Source organism: Amblyomma mixtum, chromosome 2 (assembly GCF_055824585.1).
Source record: "Amblyomma mixtum isolate Tamu chromosome 2, ASM5582458v1, whole genome shotgun sequence".
NCBI lineage: Eukaryota > Metazoa > Arthropoda > Arachnida > Ixodida > Ixodidae > Amblyomma > Amblyomma mixtum.
Window position 1 is genome coordinate 315,242,854 of NC_143013.1, and position 15,931 is coordinate 315,258,784.

General features: G+C 46.6%; 2 protein-coding genes across 3 annotated transcripts in view; one reads left to right on the forward strand and one right to left on the reverse strand.

Moving 5' to 3' along the window:
- The window catches only part of LOC149365052 (uncharacterized), a 347,207-nt gene that overhangs the window by 931 nt on the left and 330,345 nt on the right, over positions 1-15,931 (forward strand). The window lies entirely within an intron of this gene.
- Positions 2,271-15,811, reverse strand: LOC149365053 (uncharacterized). The gene is made up of 2 exons (XM_089570239.1): positions 15,763-15,811; positions 2,271-3,085 (listed from the first exon to the last, which is right to left on the reverse strand). Exons 1-2 carry the CDS (start codon positions 15,804-15,806, stop codon positions 2,629-2,631), a joined length of 501 nt encoding a protein of 166 aa, XP_089426365.1. The 5' UTR covers positions 15,807-15,811; the 3' UTR covers positions 2,271-2,628.

Genomic DNA, 15,931 nt, shown 5'->3' on the forward strand with positions numbered 1-15,931 from the left:
GCTGGAAAGGGTCAAACATTTCTTTGTTAAATTTATTTAATAGCACTTACAGATTGTTCTGAGTAATATGCTCTAGGTGTAGGAACTAGCCACATTTCTTTATTTCCGGTTTGTGGAATATGGGTGTTTTTTACAAGTTCTGCCAAATTGCAAACATAATTTTCATTGCTCTGCGAAGCACTTTTGAAGCTCATTAAAAGTCTGTATTCGTGTAAAGCGAAGACTGGCAGGATTTCGTATTTTAGAAAGAGGTCACTCGTAGGGAAACAATAAGGAACACCAGCAATGAATCTCAAAGCTCTGTTTTGAGGACGATGCAACTTGGCCATGTTAGTGATACTAGTGGTACCCCAAACGATAATACAGTATTGTAATAGAGATAGAACTAAAGAGTTATACTCCAACAGCCTAATTTTTACAGGAAGAATGGTGCGCAGGCGCCACATAACTCCGACAGCTGGATATATTTTGGATCTGATATAATTAACATGATCATTCCAAGTCAAGTGCTTTGAAAACATGACACCAAGGATTTTGACAGAATCCACTATCTCCACAGGATCACGGTGGAGTCATATGGCTCAGAGCCATAATGGCCATATTGTCAGTGTGGTGGGCGCTGTCAAGGTTTTGCCGTCTGGTGATTTCGTGGTGCTTCCACTTGTTCCCTCCGAGGTGCAGGAAAAGTACTCGAAGCCATTTTCATTTTAATTGCATTTTCGGCTTTCATAGCTTTCAGCTTTTAAAGAAACATAAAGGACAACTGGATTTGTAAGCAAAAATTGATTCTCATGAATCTTTCTGGCTATGGTGACGTTTGTGCGGCAGCAAAAGACGCATTCATAGACGAGATAAAAAGATTTAAAATCTTCCCACCAGTCGACTAAAATGGTTGACTACGAAATGCGGGCTTTAACATCCCGAAGCGACACGAGAGACGCGATTGTGGAGTGCTCCAGATTAATTTCGACCGCGGGGGACATCGCACAGCATGTGGAGGTTTTCGTAGCTGGCCTCCATCGAAGTGTGACCGCCGCGACCGGGATCGAACTCGCGACCATGGGATCAGCAGCCGAACGCCAGCGGCACTGGACCTCCGTGGTGGGTGATAAAAACTTGTACCGTCCCTACCGAAAAGGACCGATTGCCATCGTTTTGAAGTGAATTGCGGTGTAGCATAGCCTCTGGAATTCGCGCGCAAATATCGGTGTCGACGCATGCATTTCGACGCACGCAACGGCTAGTGATGGCGCGACACGTGCATTTCGTTATTTTGTGTGTGTGTTTTTCTAGCCTAGAAGAGCTCTATTTTCGGTTGCGATTGTAGTTTTGTGATTAAAACGCCATACCCTATTGATATCGGCTTACTTCTATTTCTCCTCAGTCGCCTCTTAATGTAGGAACGTATTCTACGGCTTCCGAGCCAGATTTTTGTGGCACCATGTTTCTGTGCACGCTGCAGGTTCGACCTGAAAGCCACCCAGGTCTAAGCTCTACTGTGAGAACACCCACACCGTTAAAATCGTGCACTCTAAAAGTGGTCACGTATGGTCTGCAAACCATAGATGGTCGCTTGCGCACGAGGCACATAGTCTTATCTTATCCGTATGGGCCTTGAACAAGAAGAGGAAAATGAGGAGAAGGTAAGTGAAGATGACAGCTTCGACAGAGTGTAGTGCCTCCCCCCGCGAGGAGGAGAAAAGCATGCGATGCTGTCTGCAAACGCAAATGGTGGGAACGCACTTCTGCATGAGTAGCACCCAGCTTATCGCGAATGTGTCTGCATTTTTTTTTTATTCTACGTAAACTTCTTAAGCTCGGAATTCTTCTGGTCGTCTAGAATTACCTGCGAACTATCGGCGTCCAATGAAGCGCGAACAGCGGAGCGCGTGGCGATAGGCCTAGTTGAGGCCGGCTGCCTGTAGTTATCAGAGAGAGGCGCGAATTCCCGGTTTGCGATAGCTTGCTTCTACTTTTTTTGGCGTTTGTTTTCTTGCTTTGCCACTGGAGCGCCACATTGATATTTACCACCGATCGCAACTGCCGTAGCGTGGTTTCTCTGCCGAGAGAGAGGCTGTCGCCCGCGTGGGTGAAGCGAGCGCTGATAGCTCCCTTATAGCGCTTTGATTTTAGCTCCTGCCATTGCCGAGTTATAAACGTCAGGTTACGGTGCGAACAAATAAAGGTCGACGCGTTCAAAAAAACACCTTTTGTCGTTTGTGATCGCGCAAAGGCGATACCGTCTGGAGCATTTGTGCGTGAATCCAAACGTGCGCTGAAATTTGCACATTCTTTGTGCGGAGACAACAAGGCTTTATTCACAGTGACTGCAGCACCACACTTATTAGACACATTCACGGAAGCCTTGCCGATATGTCTTTGAGGTGCATTAAAAGAGAAATCTGTAGCTGCCTCATGATGCACAAACAAGGAGGGTTAGAATAGGGACACCGTATCGGTTAGGCGGATAGCAGAATAGCAAGGCTCTAGACGAACAATTGCCCGAGAGGTGTAGTCGTCCTGCGCATGCCCACTGGCATCTTCCAATCACGTGACTAACAGGTTCCCTCTTCTAAAACTCTAATTCTTGGTGAAATCACCTACAGCGGCCACAACAGCTGTCATTCGTCACGGAATGATGTCGAAGAGCCGGGCCGCAAAGTCCGAAGTGCGTAGGCGCCCACACTCATCTTGCACAGCGGCCCACAGAGCATCCTGGGAGCCGCACTGGAGTGGCCGCCGCGAAAGTGCCTTCTTTATGGCACCCCACACGTTTTTGCAGATGTTCATGTCTGCACATTGAGGAGGCCACTCCAACACCATAACTCCAAGCTGCTCCAGCAGGCACGTTAATGATTTCGCCATGGGGCTGCGGCCCTCCTGGAAGTGGTAGAGGCTGTTGGGAAATGGGCCGCCGAGTGCATAGGGCACCATGATGCTCATGATGACGTCGTAGTAAGCTTCAGCATTGAGTCTGCCTTCCATACGAACCAGCGGTCCAAAGCCATCTTTAGACACTGCTCCCCACACACTCACGGAGCAGCGGCCGCTGCTTGCAACGCGTTGGAGATTCGAGGGCTCAAACCTGAATAAAGAAAAAAAAAACAGAAAATTTCTTTTATAATGATATGTTTCATCACCAGAGACGGCGAAAATACCTAGGTAAGAACTCTGCACAAACAAATATGCACTTAGGTGCCTAATATCGATACAGCACACAAAAGCTTGAATATGCCGTAGCCATCTGGGACTCCAGCAGTGAAAACTTTATTCCCTCTAATTAGTTCAGTATAACTGCGTACGTTTCATTCTTCGTAATTATAAACGATTCGCTAGTATCTCTATTCTGTCACTCTCGTCTGTCATTTTACAAATTTTTTTACAGTCCCATGTTCATAATGACATTCTTATTCGCCCCTTGTTTATCTCTCTCTGCACTTATCACGCACAAAAAGTTGGCATCGCTTTTTACCGTACGAGAAACGGCCACCAGTCATTCATTCCGCGTACTTCACAGGACTGGAACCACCTTCCCGGATCGCTAACTTCCGTTGTTGATCATCTTTTTCGCAGTGCCTTAACTAACACTGTATACCTAGGAATGTAACAAAGCTTGTAAACTATTTTAGCTAATATTCTTTAACTAGGAGCGACTCATGCCTGTATTCGTCTTTTTTCTAGCCACTTCCTCTGTAATGCCTTTGGCCCTGAGGGTAATTCAGATAAGGAAATAAATAAATAAATAAATAAATAAATAAATAAATAAATAAATAAATAAATAAATAAATAAATAAATAAACGGACTCTTTTTGCGTCGGAATATGAAATATTTTAGCCATATCACTGAAGGAACCCGACATCAAATACGGCAGTGGCAACATGCGTATTTGGTAGGAAAGCCACACCTGGTGTCTTACGCTCTCCAAATTCGCTGACGCTGGTCCCAACGAGTCGTAAACGTAGACTCATCAGAGAACATCACGCAGCGCCAGTGCTCTGCAGGCGATGATGCATGGCTTTGTGCAAACAAGAGTCTCGCGTTTCGATTAGCTGCTGAGACCAGCGGCTTCTGCGACGGTACGCGGCTTCGAAGATCAACCTCGTGGAGGCGTCGCCTAATAGTGGACGTGCTGGCAGACAATTCGATAGTGTCCTTAATCTCGCGAGCAGTGATGTTGGGTGCAACTTCTGCAGCGGCCACAATATGTAGGTCTTCATCGTTTCCTGTAGCCCGCTGCCTGTGCCCATGAGGCACGCTTTAAAGCCGTCCCTCGTCGTGGTAGGCCGGGCAAATTCTGTTAGTTGTAAGCAGTGCACGCCCTGTTTTCTCTGCAATAGCACGTTGTGGCACACCATGACTGCAAAGAGCAACGATTCGAGCTCTTTCTTCGGGGCTTTCACTCGGCATTGTCAGTTTCAAATGAGGCGTGAACGATCGGTCCCAGTGTATTTGAGCTTTCTTGGTGGCTTTAAAGTTGTGCGCATTATCAGAAAAAAGAGCGATTAAAAACGTCACGTTGCACACTGACCGTTCCCGATCGGCCTCCTGCGCTGTTTGCATCGCAACCAGATGCTGATAACATGGCATCGGTGGAAGCAAAAACAAAACGCTGTGCAAGGTATAATCGGTGGTAAGTATGAACGTGGCGCTCCAGTGGCAAAGCAAGAAAACGAACGCCAAATAAAATAGAAGTAAACTATCGCGAACCAGAAATTCGCGCCTCTCTCTTATAACGGCAGGCAGGCGGCCTCAATTGGGCCTATCGCCACGCGTTCCGCTGTTCGCGTTTCATTTGATGCCGATGGTATATTCACTGCGTCATTCGTTGCGCTGTCACCAACGCCAAAAAACTGTGCACTGCGAGCAGCTCGCTTTTCATGGCTTCTTGTCACTTAATCTTCATTTCGGGGATTTTATCGAGAAATTTATTTGAAATATCGAGAAATTTATTTTATTGGAAAAAATTGGCTGTGGTTTAACTCGGGTTGACCTAAAGGATGCCAAAGCAGGTTGCTTCTTCCTCGCCTCCGTCTGTCTTCTGGCTCTCTGCTTAAAGCCTTAACCATAGCGAGACTGTTCAGGCGGCGCGCACCGGTATTATACCCCGAGGCATCACCTCCTCCCCCGGAGCGAGCGTTGGCGAGAGGGAGGAACCAGCGCCCTCTATCGCGCCGCTAGGCGACGGCGAGGGGGCGGAGCGAGCGCGCGCTGTAGCGTTGCTGGACAACGGCGCGCCATCTGCTAGGCGCGGCGGCGGCTCAAGGTCAGCGTAGCTACGGCGCGACGGCGGCCACCCGAGATCTCGCTTTGGCTGTCGGAGTGTTGCTTTCGCAACAAAAAGTACGGTTGACACTGTCAGCAGTAGTACGCTCGACAGTGCGCCAGAACGGCTGTGTTGCGGTTAGAGTGGCAGGTGACTGTCGCCGCCCATAAGCTTTTCTGTGAAACAGTTCGTGGTCACAGAAAGAAGCTCGATATCTGAAGGACACGTACCCGAGGGGTAACACTCGATGGTGCCCATAAAAGATGGTGTGCTCATGCAACCTAGAACGTGGAGGTTAAATTAATGGTAGGTCGCGCGAGGTTGCTGGGAACAACCTGGATCGCACAATCCCGACTATAGCAGCACCTGCTATCCATGGGCAGTGGCGCAGCGCTTAACTGCTGCACAACTGCGCCAGGAGTGGTATGAGTAGTCCCAGGGATCTATGTATGTTAATTGCAGAAAAATCTGTTCTGCATATACGGGCATTAATCAGTTAGCTATCGCTTCATACCCTTAAGTCGGAGGGCGAGCCGCGGTACAGCGGCGACTGCCTGCACGAAGTTAGCGCGCAGATCAGGAGTGCAACGGCGTCGCTGCGGTGGCTACATAAAACCATTTGCGAGTAGAATTGCCAGCTGCGTGGCATCGGGTTACATCACGCCGGAGAGCGCGGCGACTGCGTTCATAAAGTTAACGTGCGGGCTTACGCCTTCTCACACCTAAGAAGTCTTAAGTGTCTCTGCAGACTTTTTTTTGTGTGTGTGTGGGGGGGGGGGGGGGGGGGGGTGCGAGAGGGTGTTTTTTTATTAATTTTTCCCCCTTTCACTTTCCCTTCCTGAAAAGCTGCCAGAAACACTGAATGAAAGAACACGACTGAACGCTCTGAAAACACCGAAATGCTGCTAAAGCACTGCGTCAAAGAGTAATTGGGTGGATTTGCTTAGAGCAGGGACGTTTTTCTTTGATTCCTGTTGATATTTTTTTGTCAGGTCGCAATTAAAGCTGGGAGCTATACTGTACCTCAAGTCGTTTGCGGCGCTTTGAAGGCTGCGGTGGTGGTGGGATCTGAGGGAGTCAGAATGGCGTGCATTGCAAGACTTATTCCTCCGCGCCCCTCATCCCGTGACAGGTGGCTCCATCACTGGGAATGAACAATCACCAGTGTCCACTTGTTGCGCGAAGACACTCGGCCATTTTGACGAATAGCGGCATACCACTTCCCAACGGGCCTCCGCACCGCTGCGTTCGTGCGCAGTTTCTCTGCTGATTTAACCATGCAATTAAACGCTCGCTGTACATTCGAAACACGATCCTGACTACCCTTTCAGTTAGTGTAATAATTGTTTAAAAAGTAGCAGCACTGGTGAATCATTCACGGTGCCATTTGTTGGCTTCCTTGGCCCTGGTTGGACGAGAGAGCTGTACCTTCCGCAATGCTCCAAACTACTCGTGAGAAGTGTGAGTTAGTGATTTCTTATGGTCATCACTTCAGGCAACTCATATGTACATAAGCACATGAAACTCATTGCGGTGCTCCATCAAGAGCGCTTAGTTTTCTTTGTGTGGTCGAAAAGTTTCTTCCTTTTGCTAGGCGTAATCGACAAGAGAAGTGAATAACAAACTTTAGTTAGAGTTGGAGGTTTTTCTTCTGTTCTTGCACAGTCACTATCCTCAGGGGCTTCTCTTTCCGCGTAAGGAAAACAAAACAGATCAAACGAGATTAAGAGACAGTCATTTTTTCCTTTGTAGCTTGGCAGTAGTGGAGAGGCAGTGCTTCGATCACTTCAGTTCGCCGACACCTTTGCTCTTGGGTGCCATAACGCCGACGGCAAGAACAGCTCCAGACAGAGAAAGAAGAGTGAGAAAGAAAAGGACTGCTTTGAGTCAATGAATGCGCCATTAATCGTAATCTGGTGTCATAGAGGTCGCTGAGACCGAAGCTCGGCGCACACTATTCGAGCTGTCTTTGGTGTAGGGCCACTTCATCGCAAAAGTCCCCGCGGAACGTTTACGGCCCCAGCGATGTTCGGGAGTGAACGAGCGGGGCGGCACCGGTCAATTTATCCGCGTCACCGTGAGAGCTGGGCCAGAGGTCGCGAGTGGGGCGCTCCAGTGCAGTGCACCCCATTACCTCGCGCCCTATAGCGTCGATTGCTCAGGCGTGCCGATGGTCGCGCAACCTGTTGCGACGATACCCCAAATGCGCGGCTCATTTGCGATGTGTGAAGCATTCATGTGGGCATGCTTTTGCACTGGATCGTGGTTCTGACTAGTACTGCGCGATTCCTGATATTTTTTTTTCTTTGTCACCTGAAGCATAATCGTAACAACTGGGCTGTTGCGGAACGCCGGTGGTGGAAAGAAAGACCTCGTGTAGTCACGAGTGTCGTCGTGCTCGGACCAACCAGTGATGGTCATTATGTCTAATCAACATGACGTGTTGTCATTACGTAAATCAATTCTGGCTAGTCAATGTGTAGCGTTGAACGTGGCGAGTTACGGCAACAACGACGCCGCATGAACGGCAAACGTGGCCTTAACGCGTGTCGAGGCACGGAATTCATTCGGATCACAACATACAAATGCTTAAAGGACACCTGATGATCAGACTGGTCTTATAGGAAAGCCAAGTATTCCAGGCAACGGAAAAGCATCGTACATCTTTATGCACAGGTACTAATTAAAGGCACAAGTAAGCGATAACTGTAAGAAGGGCGTGTGTTGTTGTATTCGCTGTAAGGGATACCTGTACGTTGAGCAAAATTCCCGCGTTTAGAATGTAGAGAATTTCCGAGGACCCAGCGGAGCACCAGAACAAGAGACGAAGCGGAGCAGGCTTCTCGAACCGAACAGTCCGTGCCGTGCTTGCGCACCGAGCACGCGCCGTTCAACTTTATTTTCTTCTTTCGCCGGCTGGGAACGCCAATCTTAGCATCTCCGCTTTACAGCGTCGCTGTGCGCTACAAGATCATTATTTCATTTCTGCTGAATTAAAAGGAACAGTGCCGTCCGGCTTCATGGGTCAAGATTTCGATCTCCAGGGACGTGCAGTGCGTCTAAACGTGTATCTCTGTGGCCACAGCAAGCCGCTTGACGACCGTGCACTGTGGTGAAGCAAACTTTTTTTTCCTTGCCTTGAAGGTTACTAGGTTCAAGCTATATGATTTGAAACCGCTGGCGGAACGAAGTGCATTTTTACAGTTTTTGTTACATACCCTCTGTGTTGAAATTCTCTTCTGTGCTCACGTCGTGAAGTCGTAGAATTTTCAACCCACGCGTGTGGAGGTAATCGAATTCAAAAAGGCTGTTTTTGTGTTACATGTATTCCCCAAAAGCCGGATTGTGTTCTTGCGTCACACACAAAATCATTTTTTTTTTCGTATAAGCAAGACAGTATAGCTATGTGCGCGGAATGAGGCTGCAATCGTTGCCATTTGTAAACCACCCTCAATCACTGATTTTCTTTATGCGGTTCTTTCTCAATAAAAACTTTCCAGATTGCTCGAAGCAACCGCATCGCTCAACAATAAAAAAAAAGTGTTGCGTCAAACCTTCGGAACTACAAATGACCATTGTTTCGTGTTCGATTTTAAATTACCGCTATTAAAAACGCCGGTAGTGAGTGTTTTTTATGGTTATATTTTTGCTATGAATTTACGCAGTTCGTCCACCCTGATTGCTATGTTGCGTTGATGAAACGGCCAAAAAGTGCGCTTTGACTGAAGATATTTCGTTCCAAAAGTAGTTCGATTGAAGCCGAACGAATGGAAGGCAGCTGGAAGATAGTCAAACATCATAAGCACTTCGAATTTCCCAGAGCGCATTCAAGGAAGTAATTCTATGTTTGCGCTAATGAAGAACTCCTCATCTAAGGAAGATACTGGCAGGCTTAATGGCGATCAAAGTAAAAATGTACCCAGATCTCGATTAGCCATTAACGATTTCTTACCGGCGTAGATATTAGGCGTTTGTTTAGGAGGATTGGAAGGTGTAATCACAGGGACGAAGACTAAGCGCGAAAAAAAACGACTATATACAATATAAACTGCGGGACTTTGTTTTTTAAAAATGCACTGAAAAATTGAGCACAAAAGAGGGCGCTCATGGCTTGAGTATTAGCCTCGTATGTTCCCAAATAATGTGCCCACACCACGAAGAAGAGGATGGTTGATTGGTTTATGGGGTTTAGCGTCCCAAAGCGACTCAGGCTATGAGAGACGCCGTAGTGAAGAACTCCGGAAATTTCGACTACCTGGGGTTCTTTAACATGCACTGACATCGCACAGTACGCGGGCCTCTAGAATTTCGCCTCCATCGAAATTCGACCGCCGCGGCCGGAATCGAGCCCGCATTTTTCGGTACAGCAGCCGAGCACCATAACCACTGAGCCACAGCGGCGGCGCACAAAGGAAAGGACTGATATAAAAGATAACGTCTGCATTCTCTGCGTTTTAAAGGTATTTAAATGTATCACCCTTGCTCAAAAATACAGTAATAATGTTACTGCCATTTATTAAAATATAAATGCGATTTATTAAAATATAATATATAAATATATATTTGCTGAAGCTTTGAACACCGTAATATAATAGGTATAATTAAGCGTGCGTGCGTGCAGTCTCACTGCTCTGCAAATATCAGTTTAACATACTCCCATTTCATGCATTGATTTGAAGAAGTCATGCAGTCTCACTCTTGTTACATTCACACAACTAAACCACCAAGTAAAGCGATACAAAAAGGTATCCAGGGTGAGACACGCGGTTAGCCACCTTACAAAACTGAAAATCGAAACACGCTTGTATTCTGCTGCTAATATTCTCTAAGCACTTATTTGCTTGTGCTCCTGCATTTTCGGGAAATTACTGTAATGTTGCAAGTTGATGTCAACACCGCCTTGAAAATTTCTTGAATTTTTTTTCCCCTAGAAGTTGAATGGAAAGTGCAGCCTGCTGGTAATTGGGAGGAAGTCTGCAGCGTAGATTTATTTTCCTCATTTCTTTCATTACTTCCAGCAGCTATAGTGATACCAAGTTCAGCGGCGATATTTACATACTACCTGTGTCAGCACAATGCCCAAGAACTGGCACGAATGTCAGGCTGCACGATGCACCCATCCATACAGTCCAACTCTTTTCGCAGTCGCTGAGCGCTTCGGTTTATTGTTTGCTGCCCGCTCGACCGCGTTCATGCCTGGTCCAGCTCCAGCTTAGCCTTGTAATAACGATTACGTCACCCGTAACACACAGAGTAAAATTAAGAATAATTCTCATTCCTGCTCACAAAACATGAATTTCTAGCATACTTGAAGAAACAGTCTCTTCCAACATATTTTTCCAGGCAATGTGAAAGTGTCACCTGCCACAGATGCAGGAAGCCTGCTAAAGATAAATTCATTGTATCACCTAACGGCAAAGAAGTCTTAAGTTTATGTGGTCATGGAGGCTGCATTGGGATGATGGACCAGTTCTGAACTTAGTTCTTGGTTTACTGTACGCGGCAGTGGACTTGGGGACAGTCTTTGTCCTTAAACATTCATAAGTGATTAAAATTATCTAAATTTGATTATTCTAAGACAAACTTTTTAATAATAAATTTATCATTTTTTTCCATTTCTGCAATGAAGGCGTTATGTTTATGAAATCTTGTAAGTTCATAGCAATTATCAGACATTTGCAATGAACGGGGATTACGCGGCACCAAATGAATCGGATCGATTTTCGACCGAGAACGTATAGGAGAGGCAAAAAAAAACAAAACAACCTAGGCAATATTAACAGCACGTGGGAAACGCCATGCCAAATCTTTCAAATGCTTTCAAAGTTTCGTTAATGATTTTAAGATGCAGCGGGTGCAGTCTTGCAGTCTTTGCACTTTAGTTTCAATCCAAGCCCACTGTCTTCGCTCAGGCTTGCTGCATGACCTCGCAGCCGGCCGTAAGCCATCATCCTTTCGGAATCCGCCTTTTTAGGGTGATATCTCATCTAGATGCAAAAGTCGATCTCTCTGTCGGTGTGATCCTTGATCTCGACTGACTTTGATAAGCTGCTTAGCAACAACTTTAAGTTCAACGTCAGATGTGCAGCCATAATTGACCGTGTCCGGCACTATGGCGACCTCCAAAGTTTGGCCGGCACCCCACCCAAAAATTTGACCTTGGCAATTTTCGACCGAAATCGGTGTCTAACCATAACTGACCGTAACCGACACGATGGCGACCTCAAAATTTGACCCGAGTCATTTCCAAAAATTTGGCTCTGGCCAGCCCGGAATTGGACTTTGGCCGATTTGGACCAAGATCGATGTCCAACCATAATTGAACGTGCCCGACACGATGGCGAGCTCAAGATCTGGCAGGGGTCAGTTCCAAAATTTGGCCCGGGCCACCCCCAAAATTGAAGCTTAGCCACTTGGACCAAAATCGATGTCAAACCATAACTAAGCGTGTCCGACACGATGACGACCTCCAGATTTCGACCGAGCCTTTGCCAGAATATGGCCTTCACGATTTTGGAATGTTTTTTCACTATAATAGGTTTAACCAAGTTAAAAACCTATTGGTTTATTGGGGTTTAACGTACCTAAAGCGACTCAAGCCATGAGGGATGCCGAAGTAAAGGGCTCCGGAAATTTCGACCACCTGGGGCTCTTTAACGTGCAATATGTCAGTGCACGTTAATGAACCCCAGGTGGTCGAAATTTCCGGAGCCCTTCACTACGGCGTCCCTCATAGCCCGAGTCGCTTTAGGTACATTAAACCCCATAAACCAAACCAATCCAAGCACTGACATCGCACATTACACGGGCCTCTACAATTTCGCCGGCATCGAAATTTGACCGCCGCGGCCGGGATCGAACCGGCGTCTTTCGGGTCAGCAGCCGATCGCCATATCCACTGAGCCGCCGCGGCGGCAGTTAAAAACCTATGGAGTTATAAACCTATGGTGTACCAAGTCTACCAAAGATACACCATGGTGCCTCATGTCCACCAAGGTGGCTTGCCCTTTGACCTTTGACATTTCACCTTAAAGGAGTTTCGTCGAGGTGGCGCTGACATGGCGTTGCCATGACGTCAACGTAGGGCGCATATATGAGCGCTGCGTAGCCGTGCTTGCCTCACTAGCCGTGGAAGAAGAGTAGGGACCGTCTGAAAAACAGGCAGATGGACGGACGGACCGACGGACGGGTAGACAGACGGACAGACGGACGGACGGACGGACAGACAGTGAATTGTATATTATCACCTTAATTTGTTGTAGCAAAAAGAAGCGCAATCTTGTTAGTATGCCAACAATTCTTGCAGCATTTTTGGAAATGAATTTGACTTAATTATTCCAAGTTAAGTGTTCATCAATATAACTCCTACACTCTTTGTGCAGCAAACAAGTTCAATTCTCGAAGTACCATTGACGAGGCCACCATTAATTTTGGCGTTCTTATTTTTTGCTTGAAATAACTTGGCCTTAGCTTTAGTGCCTTAGTTTTAAAGGGCCTTAGGTGTGCGAATCCACGACAGATAGCGTCTCGAACTTGGCGCGCTTGCGCTTCTATGTGCGTTCGCTTTAACGCAGTAGCGTTAAATGCACCGTTCCCTAGAAAATCCGGTGTCGGTGTCGTCCGCGTTGTCGGCGTTGTGAGCGAAAAATTAGGAGCATGGCTCTGGCGGGTGGTGCCCAGAGAGCAACCTAGGCGGCAGGTGGGCCACCACGGTCACGTGACCTAGCGGCGCCATCACAGCCTGCCCGCTGGGCAGTGAGGAAACTGGCCGCCGTGGCAGGTGGCAATTATATTAATGATTGGTCACCCGGGAACGACAACCTATGTCCATGATACAGATTTCTGCAGTATTTCGAGCCTGCATGCGTTCCGCAAATTCAACTATCTTCGAGTAACTACATTTTTCAAACCTTCAAGAATAAAGGCAAAAAGCTGTTTTTACAGCTGTCAATGTGTGAATAACACTAACTAGGGAGAAAATTTTGTTTTTATTCATCAAAATTATCCTTTTGATGACATTTTCTTCAATGACTGGCTAATCTCTCTAAACGTTCGAAATCATTCTTGTCGCAGGTGAAAAGCGTGCTGCATTTCGAGCAGCGCGGATTGATCTGTTCTCGTTTCTCACAGACTTGACACAAAAATATATATTACTCCAAACAAAAGCAATGACGGAATACCGCTGCCTTATTTCGCTCCGAATAAGAACCCCGAAAAAGGCAAGAACGAATATGAAGTCAGGCAGATAGCTCTGCGCTAAAAAAAAAAAGAAAGACAATATATTCGGACTCACGAGTTTCACCTATGCGGAATAAAATTATCGCTTATCGACCTAATAGCTACTGCTAATTAATTTTCTCCCGGCTCCTCCTGCGCCTTCTCATTTTAAATTTGTATTTCACTGGTGTTGAAGTTGCTGTCCGCTCTTCCGATCGCTTAGCAGTTAACGGGCAATGAAAGTAGATGACAACTGTTCACCGCTTTCAACTGCTATCATTCTTGTGCTACCACTTTTGACAGTGCATGCGAGAGGCAAGGCAGTGACTAAATGAACGCGCATAGAAAAGGCACAGAGCGTAACTGCGGCTGCAAGTGAAAGAGCACAATTCACGCCTGACATTTGAAGACAACCTGCTGCACTGGCCTGAGGGCGCAAGGCGGACATTTCTGGCGCCTGTCTACAATCGGCAGCTGCTATATATAGTTCGAAAAAGTTTTAACTTTTTTTTTTCAACTAATAAGAGTTCGCTTTTCACCTGTTATTTTCTTCTTAAAATTTTGGTGTTTGTCATACTTTAATTTCCGTCGAGCTTTCCGCCGGCCTGATCATTTTTATCAATGCGAAAGCGTTAAATGGCACATAGACGCGAAAACCCGGCGTCGCCTAAAAAATGGCGGGAAAATAAGAAATGTTTTTCAGCAGCAGTGCTCTTACAACTGCACAAACTACAAACAAATAATGTAATTCGAATATTATTAGCATATAGTTGCAGTAGAATCAATTGCCATAGATTTGCCATGCTTTCCCTTATCGCGACGTAATTTCCTGAAGTCCCCCGGAAATTTTTCATAGTAGAACTTCTATGCAAACTCCTTTCAGCTTTTTGCTCCAAATGAAATTATGGTATACGGGCTGGTTGATTGAAAGTGTGGGTAAAATTCGAGGAAAGTTTACCACGACCCAAAGACGAGGGTGGGAGGACAAGTTGGTCTTTGTGAGTTATTTAGCCGATGTCCGTTTCTTATAAAGCTAGCCAAACGAGAAATGGGACAGACGCAGATGAAAGAAAGAATTACACGAATGAGATTGCCTTGTGTCAGGCCCCCGGCGGGCACTGTGGACATGAGGAATATATTCGCGGCACAAACCGCTTTGAGCCGCAAAAAAAAAAAAAAATGAGATAGGTCAACTAGTTGAAAAGGTGTTTTTGTCGTCTATGCTAAGAGTCGCGAATTTACTATACACTATTGGCGACAAACTTATGTATACTTCAGAACAACTCTTGAGTGGTAGCAACTTAAACCAGCTCGAAAAAAAATCAGACACGAAAGACAATGAACCACGGTCACTTTTGACTTGAAAAAATTCGCTGTGGCTTAGCTTGGTTAAGCCCGGTAATTGCGAGAGCAATATCCGTACCTACGCCATGGTACAGCTGGTAGTGTAGCTGGTGGTGGTGCTTGTGGTTATACTTGTGGTGATGCATCGGTTATACAATCCAATCCAATCCCACCCAATCCAATCCAATACACTCCAATCCAATTCATTCCAATCAAATACAATCTAATACAATCCAATCCAATGTAATCTACTCTAATCTAATGTAATCTAATCTAATCTAATCCAATCCAATCCAGTCCAGTCCAATCTAATCTAATCCAATCTAATGCAATCAAGGTCAAATGAAGGTCAATGGTGGTCACCGCCGCGGCACGATGGTGGTCACCGCCGCGGCACGGCAAAGGCGTGAAAGTGCAAGTAGTATTGCTTTGGTGGTCACCGCCGCGGCACGATGGTGGTCACCGCCGCGGCACGGCAAAGGCGTGAAATTGCAAGTAGTATTGCTTTCGCAATAAAAGCTGTGCATACCTAATCAAAAAAGTGGTGCGCACAATGTCCTTAACTTCTTTAAGCTAAGAATGAACTGCAGGATAGTACTCACCATCATTACCGAGCCATGAACACATGTACACGAACGGCTAGCTTCTTTAAGCGTCTCAGCCCGCTCCACTGGCTGCCCGTGTACGGAGTATCGCTGAAATCAGTCAGGGCATTGATATGCTCCAAAGAAAATGTTAGTGTCACGGATCTCCCCGAGAACATTCTGGCCGAAAGAATTGACTAGGCACAGGTGTACCCACACAGACGCACATTTAATACACCCTACGTGACACAAATACTAGCAAACAACACTAACAAAACTAACACAAAACACCGACTACCAATACACACGGGTCGGGAACACCCAGTCTACTAGCGTTCGTCATTCGTGCTCACGGTTCGGTGTTGCTGATGCGTTCCATGGGTTCTGTCAGTGGCATGTAGGTAGCCGGCGTCGAGGTGGCGTTCGAAGTGCTCAGGCTGGCGTCGCTGGCGGCGTCGTTGGCTGCGTCGTACGAGCTCCCGGTCCATGTGCCCGCGGGGGCGACGCTGGTGATGTTGGCGT

Excerpts from the sequence above, each read along its gene's own strand:
- LOC149365053 (XM_089570239.1), bottom strand. The coding sequence starts at position 15,806 with ATGCCACTGACAGAACCCATGGAACGCATCAGCAACACCGAACC. Across the intron at positions 3,086-15,762 it reads CGCATCAGCAACACCGAACC|GTTTGAGCCCTCGAATCTCC; the intron begins GTGAGCACGAAT and ends TTCTTTATTCAG.